The sequence below is a fragment of the Bombus huntii genome, chromosome 9, assembly GCF_024542735.1.
Source record: "Bombus huntii isolate Logan2020A chromosome 9, iyBomHunt1.1, whole genome shotgun sequence".
Taxonomy (NCBI): Eukaryota; Metazoa; Arthropoda; class Insecta; order Hymenoptera; family Apidae; genus Bombus; species Bombus huntii.
The window spans coordinates 12,408,124-12,434,468 of NC_066246.1; the positions used below are offsets into that span (position 1 = coordinate 12,408,124).

Genomic DNA, 26,345 nt, shown 5'->3' on the forward strand with positions numbered 1-26,345 from the left:
GTGTCGCCTACGACCGCTTGAAAATGCATGAAATTTGTTTCGTATTCCAAATTACCTGCTATTATAAACTACACACTAGGAGAAAGGAATTGCCGAGTCGCTGCGTTTTACGACACTTTAAGTTACTTTAAGTTACTCGAGTTCGCGTAAATCTCGTTTCACATTTAATAAAAATAATGAAACATTTAACCCATTTAGAACATTCGTAATAACGTAGCATCGTCTATTTTTACAAGCCTGTATATAAATCTTCGGATTATCTTTTTTTAACACTCTATGTGACTAAGAAGAGAGACTTTAAACGCGTATCATTTCATTTCTGTATTTTTCTATGGTGCTCACTAACTCTTGACCAAACAAAAATGGATCGAAAAAAGGGAGCGGTGGGAACAAAATCGTTTTCCTCGAGAAATGAATTTACGAGCGTCTCAGCGGATCCGTTTTAAACATAGAGATGAGGAAGCTCGGAAGAAAGCCGGGAGAGAAACTCCTACTCTTTCGAGGCTGCCTCTCGACAGTGTCAGGAAGAAATACACCGACACGCTTTCAACGAATTTTGGTGACACGCACGAATAAAGAGATGCTTCCTAAAAAGAGTCACTCTTATCATCGTGACACGAACGAGACACGGCCGTGTGATACTTTTTATTGGCCCGTGGTGGTAAGCCCCCGAGACACAAGAACGAAAGACGCCTCTTTCGGTCTTCTCGTGCGGCTCGAGCGAACCAAAAAGAGAAACGAAAATAAAGAAAGAAAAAGAAAAGAAGGCGGAGATGGAGGAAAGATCGAAGAGAAAGAGAAAGGGCAAGAAAAAAAAGTGGGCCCTACGCAGTTGTGCTTTTCAGCATGTGCTGAGAACGTGGACGAGCTGGAACCACGAGGCGCCAGATATCCTGTAATTTGTCTTTCAACGAATCACTTTCGACGACCGACCGGCACGACGATTTTTGTGCAGCGTATAAATTATTATATTCACGTGCAATCTGGAGATTAGCCACTGTCGTTCGCGGTCTCCTACGTGATTCGTTCAGGAATTAAATTAGTTATGAATAATATCGATTAAAAGTGTAAAATATTGATTTGTGAATATATAATATAGACAAGTAATGAACAAGACTTGAATGTTCAAATATTCCATAAAAAAGATCTAGCTTTTATTTTACAATATTCCAGTTTTAATATATTCCTCGATAAAAAAAGATTCTTCACTTTATAGTGTCCTAATTTTGCATATTTTCTTGGAGAAATCAAGGTTAAACTAAAATATCTTTCTAATAGTAAAATATTTTAGTTTAACCTTCACCATTTTTCTAGATAAGAACTAAATGTCAAAAAGAAGTATTTGAGTAAGAGTATAACTTTTACTGTCAACCCAGTCCATATTCGTCGAAATTAAGACATCTGACTGACTAATTTATTCCTTAATTTCAAAACCAAACAAGCTTACAAAAGTACCATAAAAATTGATGACGCGTCGCTCAAAGAAGCGAGTCTTTTGAATCGGTTTCAAAGACACCGCCTCCGCACTTACACCCTTTTTTTCTTTCCATATACGCACAGACAGTTCAAATAGCCGCACACTAATTTAATCTACGAGTTTGGCATTGAAGTTCAAGTCAAATTGGAACTGGCTCAGAAATCATTCTAACATGCGTTAAATCATTGTAAATGTTTCCTTGATTATATTATTCGGATCTTACCGTCAGAGATATCAATAGAGAGAACAGGAAAGCTTTATCCATCTTGGACAATATTTTTCTTGCGGTTCACGCTCCACGTATCATCTTCTTTTCCACGTAACCTTCTTTTCGTTAATTTTCTTCGTAACAAATTTCGAAATGATTTCGCGAACAATTCTTTGTCATTTTTCGAGTACACCAATAGTTTTGCACCACACCACGATATTTCGATTCAGTTTTTGTTTCTTCGAATGTCATCGAAATCACAGTAATCACAGTAATTACGTTTCACTCGTACACGCTTTTGTTCGTTTGCACCATCCAACCGTTTATTACGATAATTTACAAGATTTTCTTTCGTTCTGTTTTCATATCTTTGAACAAAATTAGATAATGAATGGTTATTACTAATTTTTTGCTACCTTTATGCTATTTTGCTACATTGTACAGAAAAAAATCAAGATCATTACGTGTAATTAGGGATAATACAAAAATTGTCGATACCTGATCTTTGTTTCGCAAAAATAGAATTCAAATTATCTCATTGAAATTCAAACACGTTACTTGCGCGTTGAAAGAACAAACAGTCCCAGCTGTATTCCTAAATGGTAAAACTATACTGCAAAGGAACGTTATAAAATACTTAGGAATGCATCTGGATAGCAAACTAATATGGTAATATCTTATTTCAAACAAAAGTCGAATAAACCGAAATCAAAAGAAGAAACAAGAGCTATATTGCAAAACTAAGTACAGAAATTTGTAGAACAATAATAAAGTCAATATAAAAATATCACTTTCGTATCGTTCTCTGGAGTACAGCAATAAATACGTATTAAAAGAATCGGGACACATACATATTTTTATCATCAATTGTATTTTATAAAACAAATGGCAAATTATATCTAGAGAAATAGAATTATGTATCTTCTATCCTATATCAAAATAATGTGTTAGTTTTGGCATTATAAAGAATTATAACCGCCAGCATCATAATTCATCCTTAATCAAGAATCTCAATATTTCTACTTTTCCCTCTATATTACGTTTCTGTGCTCTTTCTTACGCCTATTGGGTACCTCTGGCGTCAGCAATTTTCCATGCAACTTTTCCACCGATTTATGGTACGCGGATATTATTTATTGTTTCTTGCGTTACCATGTATCCGAGAGGCACGCAGGAATTTCCCCGCTGATATCTAAATTGTGATCAACGCGACCGCGCGAGTCACGGATAGAAGGATAGCAGGGATAAGGAAATTATTTACACGGGAACGGTTGTGGCGCGGCCAGATAGAAAGAGGCATGATACACTTGATCTATAGTTTGCTCGTAATTACATCGGTCAAACCAATAAATCGGTGAACTTTTTCGATTTTTCGTCGTTCCGGTTTTCTCGCTACACTTTCCTCCATGAACGAACAAGACAGGTTTTGTTCCTCTTGTAATTGTTTAATTAAACTGCGTGTTGACAAGATTGATCAATACGTTCGACGCAAAATTGCAAGCCACTTTCAACGCTCAGGGTACATACGTGACCTGCTCGTTTCAGCCAGATATTTTTTAAATGAAAAATTTGAAAAATAATTATTTGATTCTATTAATGATTTCTCTATTTCGTAGGAGAATTAGAACCATTTTATTGGATTAAATAGAGGAAAAAATGACATGATTGTTACAGAGCTCGTTACGTATTACATATTACATTAATGAGAATAATTAGATGTGTAACGTGAACGTGCATGGTTTGATGATGATTCAGGTTGACGCATGCTAATGTCGAATGCGTGTAACACGAACGGCAAAAAGTTTGGAACCGTTCATCGAGAAAGCGGAACGATAAAGTATTCCGTTGGAAATCGCTGGACTATTTTTAGGATTGTTTTAAGAAAGGCGCCGTTTCTGTCGTTTGTAGAATGAACGCATTTCAACCGAAAAAATATATTCGGCGTTTGAACAATATTTTAATGGCACCGAAGGTGGGTGGAGGATCGCCTACTATTTTTAAGTCGTGTCCTCGATTTCCGGACGATGATGCAGCCTGCACTATCAGCGAATTGCCGTTTCCCATTTCAAGACGATCGAGACTTTTTCTTTCCAAAACTTTTATGTCCAAGAAAAATGAGGAATAAATTATCATAAATTTTTCAGAAATTTTAAGTTGTAAAATTTGTACGAGGGTGTACGAGGAATTTGCAAGCAACGAAGTACAAAATACTCTAAAATAACGAAAGAAGAAGAAATTCATTAATTTTGCAATACTTGCATCACTTAAAATTATACGTCTGTTTTAACTCGAGTAATTTTCTACTTCACTTGTTCTACAATATTGAATTCGTTAAACTTTAGCCATTTCTGATTCTTTTCTGAAGATAATTAGATTGATCTGAAAAATTATAGTATCATATAAGTAATATTATTGTAATTTAAATATTCTTAAACAAACTGCTATAATATTTTTATCAGAAGAAACTGATTAAAACAGCAAAATCAACAATATATGTACATAATTTAACTCACAAGAAAACTAGACCATAAAACTACAAATATTAGAAAAAAAAGTCGATTAAAACGATCTCCAATAAAAAAATCCTAAGATAAAAAGTCCCATTTACATCAATATCTTTATATCTCAAGTACACCATCCACAACTCGAAAACTCGATTCCGCCTAATAAAAATTTTATTGAAACCAACTCGCGAGTACTCCTGACGCACACACGTACGACACACAAATAACACTTCACCGATGGCCAAAGAGCTCCGATTCGACGCACGATCAAGATACATATTTTGCATCGTGAGAAACGAGTTATGATGCGACACGAAGGAAATTGGATATTAAAGAAGCCTTCGAGTCCGTGTACGTATACGCACGCACATAATGCCTTCATGCTCCAGTTGTTAGTGAGCGTTAGACGGGAATCGATATTAGTCGTGCGTCGACCTGTCGAACGTAATCGTTCTCCTACATAGAATTATCCGCTGAAAGCGTGCCGCGCGTGGAAAATAATTTTTCTACCGGTTCAAACATTCCATCGGTCTCTTTCGTTTTGAATTACATACACCACTGCTCATAAGTATCCGGACAATTTGGTCATGATAGTAACAGCACCCATTTTATCGAAGTCTACATATTAATAACGAATATATAGTAAAAATATGCAAATTGTATTAAAGTGTGCAAATTAATGGTCAATTAATCATTAGAAACAACACTTACTGTCTTTTTATGGACTCGCCAGACTGTAAATCTAAATTGATTATTAAAAAACATAGCTATAATATATTTTACCAGTTATATATTATTGCACACAGTGATTCATGAAAGTATTCGAACACTTACCATACAAAGCTTTTATGAATATATTATGCATGTTATATTAATGATTTTGAAATTCCATTAACACTGTATCGAGGCACAAGTATCGCGATTATATTGGTAAAATTTAAAACTAATTCAAAAATGTATCATAGGTTACAATAGATCTATTGCAAGCATACACTTCGCAAAAATCGTCAAAGTTTTTGAACAGTCAATTTAATTTCATCCTTAATTATATTATATCTGTATACTAATTTTGCACGAACTGCGAGCTTCTAATAAATATATTGTTACCTCTGTATAGTTAGTTATACTCTATATAGTTCAAAATTTTACCAACATAATCACGATAGTCTTCTTATTACAGTGCTGATGCAATCCGAAAAATGTGTCATATGACGCACTTACTATGTTCACAAAAATTTTCAGTGATAAGTGTTCGAATACTTTCATTGTCATCGTATGACGATTATACAGAACAAAATCATTGCATCTTAATTTATCCATAAAATCTCATAACTAAACTACATCTTGTCGAAAATAAACAAGAGTCTGGATACTTTCGAGTGATCGTGTATATCGCACGCTGAAAAGTTAAACGCCGCTGCAACAACGTGGCAGCACGAGATTTTTCCCGGCTGGCGCCATACATCGATGGTTCCAGTAGATCGATCTCAATTACACCTGGTTTACATTATCTCTGTTTTAATCTATTGTTTATCCGGCACGTTTCCCGCCACGCTGCCGTGTCGCTGCCACGGGATCAAGCGTGAAATTTATGGGTCCAGTCGAGAGCAAAAGGGATTAGTTTATGTTTATTTTGCGGAATTGAAATGGCGTGGAATGTGGGGCCAATGGGTACGCAACACGTGGAATTTATGAAGCAAGAGGAAAATAGGGAGACGGAATTACTGCAGGTGTAATTATGTACAATCGGTAGATACGCTTACGTTTTTCTTTTTTTTCGCGGCGACCACGAAAAAATTGAATTGATCGAGTAGCAGATTACGTGGGTTATAATTTCAGCCATTTATATCGTAAACACGAGTTTAATCGGTTAGTAAAGATAGAAAAGTTATGAGCTCGATCCATAAATGTAAGATTCTTTTCTCGTGAAAGATTATTTTATGTATTTTATACTTGTTCGTTTTCGTGTTGCTGTATCTTATCCATTGATGAAATTAATTCATGGTTGCATATCTGTTTTGAAATCATTCATTCACCGTGTAGATCATATTGACGCTAGGAAATATAAATTGCCGTGGTATAATAAAAAATAAGAAATGTCGACCGGAAAGTTGTTAAACAAATTTGTAAGTGAGAACAGTTTAAATGAATACTCGCGTGGTACTTTGTTTACATCCAACATTGTTTAATATTTACTTATATGTATATTATTATACGTTTATGTACAATATTGGTTAACACTTGTGAAGTGTTACACTGTGTTTGTAATATTCATACGGAATGTTTAACGAGTCGGAAAACACGCTTTGTTGATTTTGCAACTAGTCATTCAGTGATCTTGGTGTAATTAAACTATTAGCTGATTATCTAAGTGGCGATGTATGCGTGCATTAATTACGGACTATTACCAGCTAAATATCGTACGTTAAGTGCGCTGTAAGTACACGATAAGTAGCCGCGTTGCGGATGAATATGAATTATGGGTTATGCATGTATTCGGTAGCTGTATCTATATGTCGTTCGAATGAAATGGCGCCACAGAATACGTTAATGGCGCAATATTTCAGAAAACGAGTCGAGTATCGATCAAACGATGTCGTAATACGAAGACAAAATATTTAATTAAACGGAAAGTTTCCGCATTTTCGATGAGATGTTCGATGGTTATAACGTGCTACTGTTGATTAGCAATTCAAAAGTAATTATGTATTTTCGTTAATTTAATAGCAGATTTTTCTATTCATCTTGGCAACATGTAGTTTAAAAGATTTCATAAGCAATTTGAAAATATTTCTTTAATAATGCAAAAATTTTATGATTAAAACAACAAAAATTAAATAATTACGTTTAAGAATACTCACATTCGATTGCTATGTATTTAGATTGTTACAAAGTCATGACTGAAAGAATAAAGAATTCAAAACTTATGTAGAACTCAGCGTCTCTAAAATTGTTTCACGTCCAAATACGAAGTTCCTGTGAAACCTGATTGTAACATATCAATCTTGTAAATATAATATAACAGTATTTAACGCGATGAAAATGCAAAAGCTTTCCATTTAATCTAATAATAATGATTCTTCAACGATACTTCTTCAAATTATTAAAATAATTTATAATTTTCAAATAAATTATTCCATTAGTTTGTCTTATAATTATGTTATTATATCGTGTAATATATTTTGATGAATAACAAGATTAATTCATATAATCATCATTAAACTAGAATCTACGTGTTAATTACATTACAAAGTGGTGTAGAGCCTCGTCAAACAGCTTCTACTCTTCATTACGCTGTCTATTTTTTCATGACCGATGTTTATGAGACCGCGTTACTTTATTACAGCGAAAACACACCAGAAAGAATAGCACCATTCCAATGGATCTAAGTAAGTAAGTACTTACGCAAGTGTCGGTATAACGCGAAGCACCGTTTATTTTTACGATTATCGACCCACTGGGATCGTGAACTATTAATACACGTTTGTGAAAAGACAGATCGGGGGTAAACCGATTTTCTAGAGAGCAAAATACTCATGTAACAGATACTGGGTCTTCTTCGTGATATTTGATAGCTACTTGCTTGCGTTTTCGAGATGGTGGATAAATTATGGATTTTATAACAGACTTTAGCTGCAGATTCAATTTAAGAGCATACTTAAATATTTTTCTTTTAATTTTCTTTTAAACTTATCGTGATTAGAAAGAGTTGTCAAAATAGGGTAGTTTCTATCAATCTTAAATTCTTCTTCTTTTTTTGTTCTGAATTACGGATAAAACTACATGGTATATTTGTAAAGAGTGTAATTATTTAGACATTAGAAAGGTAGGATCGTTAAATTAAACTAGAGTAGGGGGAAGATAGTTATGTAATTACGTTATTAATAAGTATGCTCAAAGTAGTTAACCCGCTATAACGTGATGTAATTTAACACATTGTGTATGGGAGGCGATCATCTCCGTCATTGTATATCCAAACGTTGTTACTGTACTAAATACCATACTTGAAGGCATCATCTAATATTTATGCAAGTTCCATCGCAATGAGATCGAATGAAAAGTAAGCAAAGAAATTGATTTTTCAACAAATACATGCATAATACAGAAGTTTTATTGAAAATACTTAAGATTATTTAAACTTGAAAAATGTAACTCTGTATTAAAAGTTACTTAGATATTTACCCAAATCTTACTAGACAATGGATATTTATGCAAATTCATATTTTCATGAATGTGAATAAAAATGCAGATTCATTTTACTCTCTAAATTATTACTTACTCTTACTTCTTGTGTATTCTTGCATATTTTAACTTATTTATATTAATGCATAAACATCCGTGGTCTAATCTTTCTATTAACAAGCAGTCAATTTATGATAATTATTACTCCTTCAGTGATTAGTGAGGAATGATAATTAATTATAATCTTTCCATACGTAAGTAAGTGAGAGTTGGGTTATAGTGGGTTGGAGAATGTTAGTAATTACATTTTACCGTGATAACGTAATGCCTTCCGGGACGTGAGAACGAAATTCACGTGCGAAGAGGGGCACAAAGTCAAGGCCGCTTGCATTCGTCCACGAAAATAGCTGTGGAAGCCGTCAAAGGGACCGTAAATTTAGATTTGTGTGGCACAAAGTGCTTTAAGCTGTACCGTGTATGTTGTGATAGAAAAAGAATCTCGTGGTGCCGTGACGGCGCGGAGGAAAAAAGATTATAGCTGTCTGGCAGAAGCAAGGAGGTTCACGTCATAGTTTAGCGGACGCGGAATTCTCTGTCACGTTTCTTTCGGCCTGGCACGCTTTTCAGGAACATATTTGACTCTTTAATGGCTCACGTTCGTTGACACATCCTTTACATATCTTAATCTTGTTCGTTCAATTTGTCAACGATGTTCCTCGACAATAAAATATAATTCTTAGCGATCAGAAATATAAAAACCAACTTGTTACAGGAATCCGATTACCTTTGAACTTTAAACGGTACCCGTAGAATTCGATTCGGGTGACAAGTTGGCTAGCCGATACGAAAAAAATCGTGTCGAGCATGTACTAACATAGAATCTGGTACAACCCCACAACCCCAATGTAAAAAAAGATCGAATACAAGAGATCAATCTGTTATGTCGATCTTAAAATTCCTATGGAACGTCTAGCATGAATGAAATAGTCAGGAAAACACTAAGCCTCAGTTACATCAAATTCCTCATAGAACAAGATATGATATTATATTCTTTATAAAACAACTATAAAAAGAGATCGTTATCAACACAAAACACAAAGTATCACCTGCATCGAATTGTTTCTCAGTCGAGCGAATTTATACAAACAGATGAAGAATAAAAATTTCGTCCAGGATTTAAACCAATTTTAACCACTTAATTATTTCATACTCGTGTTCTTTATTTTCATACGACACTCTTTCAAATTATTCCCGCCGAAAAGTTCACGAAAAATTTAACGACGTGCAGTACGATGTACAGAGTTCACGATGCGCACTGATCGGTTGCTCGATCTTTGAGAAAATGAGAAGTTGCAGCCACGGTAGCGTGCTGCATGTTACAGAATACCGAGAGACGAGTTTCTCTGTCGTGCTTTACAGAGGTGTCGTGCCGAACTGACGGCTCCCGTCGGTGGAGGATCGACTTTATACAGCGGTGTGTCTCGCGCTGCTCTATGAACGCAGCTTTAGGGGGCCTCCACCTTTGTCTGTCACCTGACCACACCACGCTTCCGATCGCATCTCTTTTCGATCCTTCCGTTTGCCTCTTCTTTCGCGCCTTTTTCTTCTTTTTTTGCCCTTTTTCTTCCTCTTACGTTTCTGAATCACTATGCTTTATCGGAATTCAATTAAGGGCTATGTAACACGGATCGAAACGGTAGAGGAAATCGGCGAATTATTAAGCGGAATGGAATTTTGAGAGCTTGACTCATGGAGTTTTTTAAAAGCGTATAATAGCAGTTGAGAACGAAGCCTTTTAACCCGAACGATTTTCTACTGTTTTTTATTTGAATCACGGGTTTACTATGTATTTTTATTCTCTTTTTTTAGATCCTCTTTTTTAGATTTAGCAAAGCTTGGTTATAACGTAACTGGCGTGTTAGTTTCCAATAGTTTAACGACCTATGTACTAAAGATTGACGACCTACACACCAAAATTGAAGATAATAAATTAAAAACAAACAGCTTAAATGCAGAACTGACAGATTAGCTTTATCCTATAGTGACAAGATGCAAACGAGAACAGAAAGAAAACAGCGTTGTCCTCTTTCGCATGTACCTTTTCTCGATAATGGATTTTTAACGCTGGGGAGCGAGTGGATGCAGCTCATCGGGAGTAAAAGTAGCAGAGAATTAGGTGGTCCTTATAATGGTTGTTTATCGCGAAAGAAGCTTACACGAAGATATAGTCGGTTTAACCGGCTTGTTTGTTGTGTCGCGATGACTTTTTTGTAAACTCTTCTGACTAGGTGGTAACCGGAGGGTTAACTAATTTTAGTTCCATAATCCACGACCCACTAAAACGCGTGCATCGCTGAAACCAAATACCGAAAGATCCTGCCACATCTTAGTCAATTATCGGACCTCGAATTTCGCTTTGTCAATTTATCCGCGTACTATGCAACATACGTTTAAAAAATTAGTTACCTGTATATTAATCAATTAAGATGTGTTGCTTCTAAGGAGATTTTGTTTAAAGTTTAAATTAAGACTTCTGGGAATATTTAAAATGAAAGTAATTTAATTTTGCAAAGTCGTAAAATAACTTTAGACTTCTCGTTGAATAAGTAAACAAGTTCATTGATTGTTTGGATAATATCGATTGCATATCTCGAACTTCATTTTAATCTAATTACATTTTTATTTTATTCAAATATCCATTAATTAATACGAGCAGATATTATAGATCACTTCCATGGTAAATATTCTTTCAACAGTTTTTATAGTAATCTTACTGTTCACCAACAATTTTATTTTTATAATATCTATCAATTATAAGAGAATTCTTAATATGAACGATAAATATCGTCTTGAGTTTAATACACGCCTATTACGTTCGTTTTTACATCGACGTCGTTCATTTCAGTGACATTGAAAATCGGCTCTACAAATATCGTTCAATAATATCGAAAACCGATGTCACCGCGTCTAGTAATTCTAATGCCGGGTTCTAATGCATCGCGCGAAACGGAGAAACGACGATTCGATGCAACGTGGTTAGTTCCCTCACTCTCTAAAGGAAAAAGGGAGCATACCGAGCAACCGGTCGTAAGAAAAGATCACGTTGATACAAAACATGGATATAACGCGTAATCGTAGTTATAGACCAGTTCGTGAATAACGTTAAATATTTAAGTATATTATCGATTGTATCGGTATCATCCCTCGAACCGGTGCTTTGTGATCTCGCCTGTGGCGAATCGACCGATTCGATAGTTTGTTCTTCCATCGAAAAATAGGCAGTGCCCCACTTTCTTGGTTAAATTCGTTTCTACTTTGTTTTTATATTGTGATAGAATGTTACAATATTTGGTTAGAATTACGCGTTAAGCAGAAGTCTAGTTTCTTATTTGAATAATGGCTTTAGATTATTTTCACATAAGAGGTATTATTTTTAACGGTACAATGTTTACATAAATTTTACTGTTCAGTCCGTTTTAATTTCATATAATTTCTGCAAACTATCATCCTTTTTTAAAATTGAATTGCATAAAAACTGTGTCAAGCTCGTGGAATTTTTAGTATAATAAGATATTAAAATTAATTTGGAAGATGAGATAAGAATAAACGTTAACGATAAAATTAAAAGAACAGTTATTAAATCCTAACGAGCGCGCGCTCGTCTCGTGATTTTTATTACGCTAATGAATATCTACATCGAAAACAATATTTGCCACGCGAATGACACATTTCATGTGCACAGCGTCACACATCGTAACACGATACTAATATGAAATATGACGCTAATATTTCACACTACTCAAACTCACATACGCACATCGGAATTGCGCCTCCTTGTATTGTGACACTTCCACCTATAGTGCAATATACATGTAATAATAATAGCATCACAATGGCTTTTATATGTCGGGTCCTCTATTACCTAACCTTCACGAAATTTACGGGTTGCAGTATGCCACGAGTGTATACTTTGCAGACTAATGCAACACTGTTTGGCCGTCGCGAAATGTCCAGACCTCCAGTGTTCTGTTTCTCTTGAATAATTTATTACCTAATCGAGCCTACTATACTGAAATATATCATCACGAGTGTTTGTACCGTATTTCGAGTGGCTGATATCGATGTATCATCCTTCACAATGTTTCCGTTGAGCGTTTTATGTCAGCGTTCCCAAGATGTGCCATTTCGATTGACCACAGCCAAAATAGGCCATAAAGAAGCCACTAATAAAATCGAATATCCCCATAAAATCCATAAACAACTCCTACCGCTAATCATGATCTCAAGCAACAAATAGTAGGATTGGCACATGAATGAAGGAGATTTATAAACAAAAGAATATGGTGATCATAGAAGAAAAACATAATAAATACTTTTTTATTGATTTTTTATTGCAGTGTCATGAGTAATGGTATGAGTAGAAAAGTAGTATTTTATTATGATGTAGTTGAAAATGAAAACAATTTGTGCTCTAAAGCTAGAAGTAGGTAGCCGATCTTTATGGAAATTTATATTTCAAGTAGAGATTTAGTTTACTTATTAAAAGTTGTAACGAATACTCTACTATATATATTCTATACATTCTGTACGTTCTATTGTAAATTCATAAAAATCCGCAGTGTAACTATGTCTTCTAAAAATAGTTCATAAGTTAATGTTTTGTAAAAGGCCAAAGATATAAGAACTATTAAGATAGGCAATATATTTAAAACTATAAAGATTATGAACCATTTTTAGAACCATTTTTTAAAGAGCATACATTTTTAATTGCAAGCTCCAATAAGACAATTCTGTTAATATCAGATTTATTAACAATTATACATATCAAATTATGAAGTTACGGTTTAAAATACATATTACATTATAAAATAGCTCTGTCATAAAGAATACACCGGAAACTTATCCTGTTTTCCTTCTGTAGTCTTCAAATTAATCAAACCAATTCGAATTCGCTAAAAACCATCACGTCACGTTTTATCCATGTCCAACATGAAACGGTCGATATTATTGACGTTGGATCAATTACTCTCTAATTCGCTACGAAATTATGATACATGGATCAATGGGTCTGCTTATTACGTATCTGTTCCAGTTCTCGGCTGGATAGCTGATAATCAGGTAGCTGTCGATCTAACTCGCTTTAATTCGACAAAATTCAAATCGTAAAATCAACGCAACCAGACCTCGTCCTGTTTCTGCTCGATGGATTAGTCTACGCGTCGTCGGATCCGAGCTGAAGGATCGGTAATTAGCGATTTCTCAGTGGTGCCGATCTAATTTTCCAGCGAACAAATTATCGAGTGGCGCGTAGATAGAATTAGCCGCGTCGGTCTGGTTGATATCGCTAAATTGCTGCATTCCTACGAGACGTCCGGAGTGCATCTCCCTCGTTATATCATCATCGTTCATCAGCCTCTGGTCTACGCGGCGCGCCGTATATGTATAAATATATATATCGCATTTGGATCATCCTCTTGATCGCTAGACGCAGGGTTAAGACGCATTTCGGAACAAATTTTGGTTAACCTATATGGTAATACCTTTCGAAGATTTATTTCGTAAAATTATCTGGCGCGTAAGTAAAAGTGACGAAATATTAGGATCTTCTGGTAGAGATCCCAAGGAGTTGTCATGTACCTGTATAAATTCAATGTGGCTTCTTACAGGAAGCCTGTTTTAAAAGTCGCTACGTTGTCAATTAATGTTATATTACTAAAATTATCTTTGTACTTCATTTTACAGACAAACATGCTTTTTATCCCCTACAATATTTAAAAACTATTATATCTTTAACTTCCATAAAACTTCGTCAACTTATCGATTAGTTTTAAAAGTGTTATCTTAATTTTTAATCGTGTAATCCTATTAGCATTCTCCTACATAGTTTTGAAAATATACATAAAGAAATCACTAATTCAATTTATTTTAATTTATTTTAATCTAGCAATAGATGAAAACGATATTTTGTAGATCATAATCTAATCTTAGATGTATTTCCGTTATATCGTTTAGTACACTGTAAGTTTCAGAATTCTATAGACCGAGGTGCAACATGCATCAAGATCTTTCTTCATCCATTAAAGAGTATAAAAAAGAATATAAAGATGTAGAAAGTATAGTGGGCAATGGAAAAAGCATAAAAAGTGATAAAACTGAAAAGACAGCAATAATACTCGTACCAAGATAATGAAGCAAAACGACGTATAGGTGCTATGAATGATGATCAGATACAAATTTAGCTGCCTGAAACTCAACGAGATGGAAGGCCAGCAAAAAATGAATCTTAGGTAGAAGAAAATTAAAGTAGGACTTGATGCAATAAGAAAATCAGATGAGATCAAAATCAGATTCGCCTTGATGACATTCGCGATTAACGCGGTTCTTGTAGCAAATAACGTGAACGGAATGGCGTTTCTATAGAAAGCATTTCAAACATCGAACGACATAAATGAAATATTTGTCCGTTTTTTTATCGATAAAAGGATTTACAGTATTAAGTGCATAAGGTAATAACGACTCTTGGAAAAGATAAGTGAAACAAAACATAGATACTATTTATGAAAATCGCACACATTTTCTTTAGATTTATTCCATGTCTCTCGACGATGGAACGAGATATGCTATTACGGGCAGTATCTATACGTTATGTGTTTTACGCATCCAATATTTTCTATATCATACTCTATCCGAATTGATTGCACTTAGGAAATCGTATTTTCGACATATTTATGTTTTGCAGATTTTATATCACATATGTTGGTCAAAAATAGCAAACCGCTCATTTATTTTCTTCTTTCTCTCCCTCTCCCTCTCTCTCTCTCTCTCTCCCTCCCCACCCCTCTCTCTCTCTCGGAATATTAATACGCGCCTTACTTAACTAGTTTTTAATTCTAGTTTGTTTATTGGGGCGGCTTAATGACTGTGTTAAAAGAAGCTGCTGGATACCTACAAGTTGGATACAAGCAATACAACTTTATGGGAATCGAAATATGTACTTATGGTTGCGAACATGTGTTCAACTTGTCCTTTAACACTTAATGATTCTAGTAATAGTCTAATGGTAACATACTTATTCGATAATTGTAAGGTACTACGTGAAAAGTTTGGAAAAAATTGAATCCGGAAGAAGTTGATGTGTTTAGAGAAAGTATAGCACATTGTATTAGACATAAGTTGTCATAAGAGAAAATCTGTGAATAAAATAAAAAATAATCTACAATATTTAATAGTTGTTTTCTCATTAAACTCAAGTTTCATTTATCCATTAATTATTAATCTCAATCATAAATTATAATGATTAATCATTAATATCCTCTTATTCTGCTAGTCACTCTATTATTTTATTAATTATTTTATTGCTCCATTAATCACGATATTTGTGTCACGATATTTTTAACCGAGCAAACTTCTTCCTGCTCGAAAATAATTGCTAAATCGCATTAAAACAGTTGGATATAATTATAGCATAGTAAACCTAGTAGCTACCTGCTTTTTTATCATCTCGACAGGGGCAGTGTCGTTGACTCGATGACACGATCCATTTGGATCATTAATGTTACGTCACAATTGTTCCACTGAAGCGAGAACGACCGATTGATTTACACGTTGAATAACGAACGAAATAGGAGCGAGCTGTGCTCCACGTCGATCATGAAATATTGCTTCCATCCTACCGTATCTAAATGTCGAATCGTCATTCAAAACATTCGTAATAATTTAAATACGTCAATATTGCATTAACCAAGACTCGAGAGATCCCTGATAACGAAGTCATGTCTCGTAAGATAAATATTTTAAATTATCCTGAACACGACGTTGAACGTGCAAAATATTAGCAGACAATCTTCCTTTCGCTAACAAACTTTTAGTTAATAAATTAACTTTCCATTTTGACACTAAATTGTCTCAACCGCTATTAACTATCCGATATTTTGTAGTCAAGTTGAATGCTAATAATTAACATTTTATATCCATCGTCTTCGTTTCTTCCAGAAATTCTTCAAGATTGCGCGCCGGTGACTGTTTACCGATCAGCAGTGATAACGCGTGTAATTTATTATGTTGTAAATTAGTGTAATGACGGAGGTTCCATTAATAGAATAAGCTAGGCGCCATTTTTTAAACAAGACGATTTGACGATTCTCGCAGAAGCTTTCATTATGCAATTCATGTTTGCTCCTTGCTCTTTTCTATAATCCACCGCACTGTAATGACTATACCGACTGGTATATTTAAAAAGAAAAACATTCTTTGGGATCCATGCTTGTACGACCTCTTTTCCTCATTAGAAAGAGCAAAATACGGTGTCGGAATGTATTCTTTATACTCTGCACATCGTTGCACATTTAAGTTTCTCATGACTGCATAAAATTTGCAATCCAATGTTTATAAAGAAAAAAATTATTGCGATTGGATTTATCCATAATTGTTTGATTAAAATACATCTTATCGAAAGCAAATGTTGAAATGTAATGTTCGGCTACTTTCGGACAGTAGTGTCACTTTGTATAAATTTACTCGTCCGTCAAAGAAGTAACACGTGCATCATCACCCAGCATCATATACCTTGAGGGACACTCAATTCGTTTTAATCGTAACTACCGTTCGCGAGATAGCTATCTCGAAATCAGGCAATTTTTTTGGACATCGAGATTAGCAGCTTCAATTTCTACGATGAATCCGGTAGATCGACATAAACTGCAACCGCGTACGTATCATTCAGAAGCCCAGATTGCAGTAATTGCTCGCAATTTACCTTGCAAATCGCATAAATAGTTTCTTTGTGCCGGCGAGCCGTACAACTTTTATCAGCGTAACGCGCTTAGAAATATCTTGACGCGATGCAGCATCCGTGGTTGCTCCAATTTTTCTAAGATTCGCTGACTGTTATTTATTAACGCGTGGAAATAAACGGGCAATTCATACGCGTTAATAACATCCCAGGCATAATTCATCGCTAAAATCCGCTCTACCAACGGCTCAATCGGTGCTACGGCGGTTTAATATTAGGCGATGACCTAAACATCTAAGGTATTTTCAATGCGACACGACCAAGCTACGTGGAACAACGTCAATCATCTTCGTGCAAGAAAATTTCCGTGCTTGAATGTCACTATACTAAATAAACATTATAATCAAATGTGGAAACAGTTAAAAAATACCTTATTTGAGATATAAAATAATAAGTGAAACGATAATCATGTTCACTAGAGTTTGAAAAATACGTGAATGTTGTTTTAGAGTATCGTGGTAAGTGTTGATACCGACAACGTTATAGATTCAGGTAAATACTATTATTAAGTCATCCTTCGTGTTTCACTTGCAGTGTTGTTACTCAGAATAAAATAAAATCTACTTTAAACATCTAAACCACTTCACTATCTCGTCAAATTTTAATAGGTGACTATAATTTAGATTGTTCTGAAAGTATTAATACTGCTTTAGAGTAGCGAACCTTCATAGTTCTCTAGCCTAACTGTAGGAAATAGGGAGCTCAATCTAAACATTTCAGTGGTTTATTAATAATGTGAGAACAGTTTGAGTGTTTAAGCAAAACGTTTGCGCCCTGCCATTAATTGAATCCCTTATTATTTCACAATCTTAAATCTACAATCTTTACTTTGAAAGATACTTTTGGAAATAAACTCTTATAACACAAGGCATCATTTGGAAGGGTTTTCTAAATCATTGTGCCTCAGAAATATTCTCCACTCACGAATTACAATAATCAAAAGCCATCAAAATTCAACTCCGTATGCTTTCAACGAGTAAACGAATCACGAAATAAATTATTTCTTAATTTCACAGTGTAAATTTTGTGCACTAAATCTTCTAATCCTCTTAACATTTAATATTTTGCAACCTAAAATTTGGAAATAAGATATTCGAAGTTATTAGATGTTTTACAAATACGGAAAAGACATATTTCTTGTTAATTCCTCAAGAAAATAGCGGATCAACATTAAAGATCAGCGACTTCAAAGATCCCACGACGATTTCTCAAGTCACTTTCCAAAAGTTTTCTTATCGCTTATTTTTCAATCATTTCAAATCAAACATTTCTTTAGAAATATCTGTCGTGATTCGATTTTTATAAAAGCAGCGTTCAACCGGAAAATCAGGACACGTTGTTGGCTTCTCGTCAAAATGAAAAGAATTGACCCGTAACCTGTGCCTATAGAGTTGCGTCACGTCGTCGATCTTTGCAGAAACGGTGGCTCGATCGATCGCATGAAAATTCCTGGAGGCGCTTTCACGTCGAAACCGCATTTTAACGAATATACGATTACCCTGGTTGAACATCACGTCGGGCGTGTGCTACTTTTGTGACGTCGATGCCGAGAGCGCCATTTAGCGTCATTAATAGAGTTGCATCAGCGTCGAGTGCACGGTGATACATCGATAGGAGTGGTTCGGCAAATAGATCGGGGCTGAAGATATATACGTACGCAAGGGAGAGAGAAAGGAACACACCCATCTAAGCTTCGACGTTTCTGCACAATCGTGCTCTGCCTACAGGGTGATCCATGCGAATGTTTTCTATTTCTTATATTGTATTATAACGGTATAAGTAAAGAATTTTTGAAGGTACAGTTGAAGCGTAGGGAATTATAAATATTAATGATTATTTGTTATGATTTTTCATAATTTTTACCAGCAATTGCAATGTGATAATTTTTAAACGAATATCTGCAACACTATGTATTATAATAGTGACTCACAAGAATATTTGTTGAAAAAATATTTAGAGACTGAAGGATAAAATAATGTATAATTGTCTTAGATGGTCAATTTTTCATTACAAGACAGTGTAAGATGTATTCTTTAAAAATATCAGGGACTTTGTTTATAAATAGATATGAGTACAGTAGACTTTATCCTTTATTCTTGTCTGTAGCATTTGTGATATAGTGTCGTTTCACGGTTGTAACTTATTAATCGACAGTTGTTATCCATACGTTTCTAACACGCAGACTTTTATAGCGAAATTTGTCATATGCTTATTACGAATCAAATTTCGCAAGTCGAACCATTATGTCCAATGGACTATGAAAAAATATAATATATATTGCTCTTTAAATTGTACATAAATTATACGCTTGACAAATTATATCGTTGCCCATGCTCCAAGAATTTCAAATAAATCAAAGTAGGATCAAATGCTTTTAAAACGCCTCTACATCGAAGCTCTTTCTCTTTCAAGAACTCTGAATCAATTAGAGTATTAATTCAAATTTTTTGCAATTTCTAAATTGATCGGCACGCCACTTTATTCCAGTTTCCAAGTTCCAAGAATCTTAAAATAAATATATGGATTTTTTCGCCAATCTTGAATACTAAAATAGCTGGTTTCGTAACATCACGTCAAGTTTGACGCCGTAAAAATTTTTATTAAAATAAAGTATAATATTCCCCCATAATTAGGTACTGCAAAACGTTTCTTCTTATCTCGAAAAATTTGCTTCAAACGATATTAAAAAATTGACTATTTTATGACATAACGTTAAATCTAACCTTTTAATAATTTTTATTGAAATGAATTACCAAAAATATCCTGATATCTACCAAATCAATCCTCTTCAATATCGCCTGAAATTTAAATTTGCTTATCATTTTCTGACATTTAGGAAGCTTCGATCGAATCATTTCAGGAATCGTATCACGTAAAAATTATTTCTCAATCGTTAACCAATTGCTACAGGAATAAATTTGTTCGATACATCGCGGAAGGAAAGCGGCAGAGTCAGAAAATCGGGGATCGATCGACATATACATAAATCGTTACCGAGACGGCTGGTAACAGGGGGAGCGGGGAAAGGAACGGGACATTAAGTAAAAACGAAAGCACGCAGTGAAAGCAAACTCGTAGGACCATGTAAAATACACGACTGATAATAATTACAGCGTTGAGTTGTAAAACGTTAATAGGAAACATTAGATATCGTGCCGAATGGAGCGAGATCAAAACAGAAGTCGTGCGTACGTGCCGAGTAATTTTCTTGAGTAATTCAGCCTACACCAGCAGGTCACGATTGTTTGTTTATTAACAACTTGTATTCATGTTTCACTGTATTAGTGTAATAATACGTTTCATGGCTGCACTTAAAAGAAAATGAGACGATTGTTTCTTCATCCCAGTAGGTGACTGCATCACTGATGTACCATGTTTGTTAGGTAGCTGCTGCTAATGGAATGTGTGATTAGTGGTTGATATTGTCGGTGAAAATGGAAAATAAGAAAATTAAGAAAATTTAGAAGAGAAAGAATGTGATAATTGTTGGGGAGCACCGTGAGAATTTTTTTTTTTTTTTTTTTTTAGTGAAGGATTTTCAATGGATCACAAGTATGGTATTATACTAGGAAAAATATTAATTAAAATCTTGTATAACTATTTAAGGAAGAAAGAAAAAATAAGAAAAATAGTCGTAAATCGAAGAAATATTAAATTTTATATTATATTAAAATCATAAATTTTATATTAATCCAATGAAAATTAATATCAACAAAAAATAGTATTAATCAGAATGTTTGAAAAAGAAGAGAGTTAAGAAGAAATATTTGTAAATTAGAAAGATATTAAATTTTAGGTTAGTGAATGTATTAAGTGCATGTAGTTTAGTAAGATTGATATCAAAGATAATATCAAACGTAATTTCGTTTTAAAATTGAGAAACTTAGTATAAAGTTATACCGCGGACTTGTTGCTTTTCTTATTGATCGATGCGAATGTCAAATATTTGTATCTCTCCACTATTCATTCCGAACATTAAAATCTAGATACATGACCGTTAAAGAATCGATCCTTGAATTTCGATCAGCAGCGCCAGCTTCTGTATTACGTTTTCTACTTTCAACCTCCGGTCGTGACAACTATTTGTCTTCATTTATGCTATGTTGCTTATTGATCGTGGCAGAATAAGGTCTCCTTAGTATAAATTCCACCAACTCGATGGTACAATAGGCGCTCTAAATGGAACATTGATTAATACCATTAGGTATTGTAGATCTAGGAAAACCTCTGTGAAAACACAAAGAGAAAGGGAAAAGTGACAAATTTATTTTACGTGCGGTATTACCTTTTGCAATACAAAGATTTTAAAAAATTTGTCATAAAATCTAGATAAACTTAATGGATTTCCTTAATTTTATTATCCAGATATTCAATTAGTATCCAATTATTCAACTTGACAAAAAATAATTTACTTATTTCCACAAACTTATTTATCACGAAAAGATGGTATATAAATAATCGTAAATTTCATGCTAAATTTAGAAAGATAACATTTGTAACACCATCATTCTTTTTATTTTTTAATTTATAGAATTGGTCAATACGGTTTTTGAATGACTCATATGTAAAGATATGATAAAATATTAGATAATTACAATAATCTCAACTCCTTATACCGAGCTCAACATCCTCCTATTTCGCAATTCGAAGATTTCAACAAATTTCACGATAAAATCTAGATAAAATTAACGCGTGCTTCACTTACTATAAATTTTGATGGTAACTCGAAATTAAATAACATACGTAAAAATACGGTGAAGCACAAGATGATTATAATAATCTTCGTTTCCTGCATCAACCTGAACATTCTTCGATTTAATTTACACACCGGAGACCGTGATTTCTTCATCATCAACGGTTGTACGGTTAACCAAAGTATTTCTATCACAATGAAACGACTGGAGAATCGTTGAAGCTCGTTTTGAGAAATTACAGGCCGCGATAATTTTAGAGGAATAACCGATAAAAGTTAATGCAACGCCGTGTCTTCCTCGCTTCGATCCTTTGAATGCGGCTGCGTAACCTGTTCTGGAATCATTAGATTCAATCTGGACACACCACGATCCCAGCATGGAAACGGAAGATATCGATTCCCGATAGAAACTTAAGCACATTCTACCTACCATAGTTTCACATTCAACGCATTCCCCGATATTCGATAATTATAACGCAGAATCAATTACAGCGAAATGGTTTTCTATGTCAATAATTCATAGAATGTCTGTTCTTTCGTAAATAATCTAAATAAAAAGTTCATCGAGATTAATAAACGACTCATTACCATTTTATGTTTTTCTTTCTTTCGTTACAGTAAATTATATAGTAGTATATCATTGTTTTGGTTCTGAATAAAATCAGACTCTCCTTCGGCCTTGGTATTTTCCAACTTGAAACAGAATTTTAAAAATAGAATTGATTGTTTCGTAGAAATATTCTAAAATTATTTAATAACAAAAATAAAACAAACAAAAATAATAAAACAAGAAATTAATGTGATTAAAGATTTTTTTAAATATTAATAGAGACTAATATTTGCTTGAAATCTGGATAAACATTTATTTAATAATTCGCTGTAGTTTGCAAAAATTCTGACTAATTATTTCTATTTGAATCTTGTTTCTGACACTAAATATTAACCAACGATTTCAGCACTTTCTGACAGTGAAGATTTTTTAAACAAAAGAGGAAGATTATATATATCTACGGATCTACATATATAGCATCCTTTTTCCCTCTTCTATTTTTATCGATAAAAAGAAAACCAAATGACAATTTGCGCGTTATTAATCTCATCAACGCTGACAAGGGTTACAAGGGGTTATGAAATTAAATGTCTACATATATTCTACTCATTCTGTATAATACCATTTTTCTATCTAGAGTTAGGTTTTCCAGCAATCAATAAAAATAATCATTCCTTGTCTCCTAGAAAATTATTATCTCAGTAACGATCAATTTTCTACTCCATCTACTTATCAATTTCCCCTTTGGATACATTCAAACAGTTTTACCACAACATCCAGAAGAGGATTTTAAATTCTGTATCTCTAATTGCAACCTATTTCCATATTAATCTGTGGCATTCGAGTTTTCTAATCTCTAATCGTAACCCATTCTTGTCTACATATCTGGTTCCGCTGCTACAAGCATCGTGAACTCACATTCTAATGACAAACAAGATTTTTTCTTTGTATAAACATCATCAAACGATGGTGTCCATTTTTTATGATTGTCCTAATTTATTGCTGGATTTGATGTTATCGGAGCGTGGCTTATGGCTTATGACTTATGAAACAAGTCACGGTAACCAGCATGACGTTAATAGACTTAACCCGTCGCATACGAAAGAAAATCAATTCAATTCAACTATGCTCGATCGTATTCCGTTAATCCGTTTTCTAGTCAATCTAATATACGATTTCCTCATTGTGAACTCCGTCTCTACGTATTTACGCTACCGCCCATAAGCACAGTGACTTACGAAAGTATTTGGATATTTATCGTAGGGAACTTTTGTACGAGTTATGTAAAACATTTTAAAATTTCATTAGCACTTTAATGAGTCACGATTATCGTGATTACGTTAACTTACATCTAATTTGAGAATTTATATAAAAGTTACAAGACTGTTTAACGTCGAAGTCTTAAAATGATTGAATCATGTTTCTAGCCACATTCTAAAAGTTTATATTTTTATGAAGTATCAACTATCTTATTATAACTTTATTTCTATTATATTTCTTGTCGTTTTATTTGATCCCAATTGTAACAGTGAAGAAACATTCTCCGATCATAACTTTGAAAATATAACGAAAGTATTTATCTTTTGATCGAATTGCAGGAAACTTTCAAATACTTATAGACCATGGTGTGTGTAGATACGTTTGTATCACTTTATCAGTAGCGTTCTATGTCTCCGTGGTCATCGAGTTTTGCGAGAATCCGCAATCTCGCCCGTACATTGTATCTCGAAAAGCGATACAGCCATATGTATATATATATAGTTGGCAGTTTATTGCGCTGGTAACAGATGAGAGTACGGATATCTTGGCCTCTCTCCCGGACGTCGCGAATTTGCAAATTATAAAGGGCAATAAAGCACGGCGAGGAGATACGCCGTGGTCTGATTGTATTCAAAATCGTATTGTGCTCTGCGAAGATTAATGTTATCAATAGTTTATGGATATCTGTTACGCATGTACGTATAGTACATACATGTACGAGCAGGGTGTAGTTTCTTTGCTATGTTGGCTTGGAGAAGGTAGTAGATACATCTTCTTACTGTGGATGATATATGTTTGCGTATTAAATAGGAGTATTTATCTGTCCACAGATAGAAAGGCGGAACATACTTCAACCCTGACCTTTGCACGGCCAATAAAATTGCTAAAATAGTGGAAAATATGATTGTTTATTTCTTTACTAATTAATTTTTCATTGATTAGTTATTTATCAGCGATCTGACTCATACTGTAACAATCGAGCTAATATCAATTAAAAATATAAAAAGAAAGTTCTTTAATTTAAAGATACCTCGCGATATTAGAATATTTTATAAACTCAACATTTATTTGATCTTTCATCAGCCCGCAATTTTACATTAATTTACTTTTACCGAAGCGTTTCATTTTTCAATAACGTCATTCAACTAATCGTACATGTGAAATTTTTGTTACGAAAATATTCATAAAGTACGCAGGTACGCGTACTTTGCTAAGAACATCGTGATCCCGTGAATACGGCAACCGTATGGCCACGTGATTAATCATCAACGATACCGCAAAAGTCATATGCGAACTGGAACTTCGTAACTTCGTTTTATGGACAGGACGGTGGTTGATTGCGCGGTGCTAATTTCGGCAAACCGCGAAGAACTAAGTGCGAGGATAAATCAGGTATGTATGCACACGTTATCGTATGCCAACGTGATCGTCCAAGTATGTAACTTTTATGTAACTTTGCGGTACATGAGCAGTAACACCTTGAACACAGCCTCGGGCGTTCGATCATTTTACTCTGAAAAAACCGCGTGTTTATGCACCTCTTTGCATTGCCCTCCTTAGCTTAAAATGTTCTATCATCTCAAAACTGGGACAACCCGAATTTTTATCATTTCCTCTATGATATGTTTGTTTTCCTCCGATCAGTGTGAAATATTGGATTGTTTGGGAAAGTTTGTAATGACAATTGAAGATTAGAGGGAAAAATAGTAGAAAAATAATGGAGATTTATTTAATATAGAATAAAGGCATATTTTTTAATAATTTTATTTAGTAATTTTTATCTGTGCAATGAATCACTGATAATATAATTAATGATATAAAAGAATATCAATTACTCGTTTCTGCACTTTGAAATTCGTAAAAACTTTTATTTTCATTCCGTAAATGTATGTATATTAATAATAATATATTAACATACTTATATATATTTATATATTAATTATATTTATATATTAATTTATAATTATTAGATATATAAGTAATTATATACAGGGAGGTTGGTAACTGGTGGTACAAGCGGAAAGTGGGTGATTCTACGCGAAAAAGGAAGTCGAAAATATAGAATAAAAATTTTTCGTTTGAGGCTTTGTTTTCGAGAAAATCGATTTTGAATTTTCGCTCGGTAAGCGTGCACTTTATCACGTCTCGTTATAACGGATCTCACTGTAGATCGTTGTCTCGATAGAAAAATTTAAGAAAAAAAAATTAAAAAGAAAATTTTTATTCTATATTTTCGATTTCTTTTTTCGCGTAGAATCACCCCCTTTCCGCTTGTACCACCAGTTACCAACCATCCTGTATATTATATATATTATATATACTAATGTAAGTTAATATTAAGTTGACATTAATCGTAAATTAGTTGATGAAACTCGAACATTCATCATCGTGGTACAATGTCGAAACTTGATCTCTAATCCTTTTAGAGTTCACACTTGTCTAATATATCGAGTATCGAGAACGATATCGTTTACGCTGCCCTACATATCAAATCGGATAAGAATTGTTTCTAATCTGCCTAGTCCTTTTATAAAGTGAACGCGATTATGTAAGGTAAGAGACCATTGATTCTGAAAATTCATGATACACCAGACACGTCTCGTAAAAATATACAGAATAACAGAAACTTTTAGTTATCAAAATACATAAATCCAAATCCCAGAATTCTATTATTATCAAT

General features: G+C 34.0%; 1 protein-coding gene and 1 long non-coding RNA gene across 5 annotated transcripts in view; both read right to left on the reverse strand.

Annotated features, from left to right (window-relative positions):
- Window positions 1–9,826, reverse strand: part of LOC126869634 (thrombospondin type-1 domain-containing protein 4-like) — a 29,949-nt gene extending 20,123 nt beyond the window's left edge. The window contains exons 1-2 of one of the 4 annotated variants that reach the window (XM_050626457.1): window positions 9,478–9,826; window positions 1,701–2,053 (exon numbers count right to left, since the gene is read on the reverse strand). In XM_050626457.1, the coding sequence (XP_050482414.1) occupies window positions 1,701–1,742 (42 nt within the window). In that variant the 5' untranslated portion in view covers window positions 1,743–2,053; window positions 9,478–9,826. Of the gene's footprint in view, window positions 1–1,700; window positions 2,117–9,155; window positions 9,439–9,477 lie in introns of those variants that run through there. The other 3 variants (XM_050626458.1, XM_050626459.1, XM_050626460.1) reach the window with 3 other exon arrangements.
- A 9,408-nt stretch (window positions 9,827–19,234) lies between these two features.
- On the reverse strand, window positions 19,235–25,643 carry LOC126869847 (uncharacterized). The gene is made up of 2 exons (XR_007691030.1): window positions 21,868–25,643; window positions 19,235–21,389 (listed from the first exon to the last, which is right to left on the reverse strand). It is a non-coding gene; the product is annotated as an uncharacterized LOC126869847 (long non-coding RNA).
- Window positions 25,644–26,345: the final 702 nt, after the last annotated feature.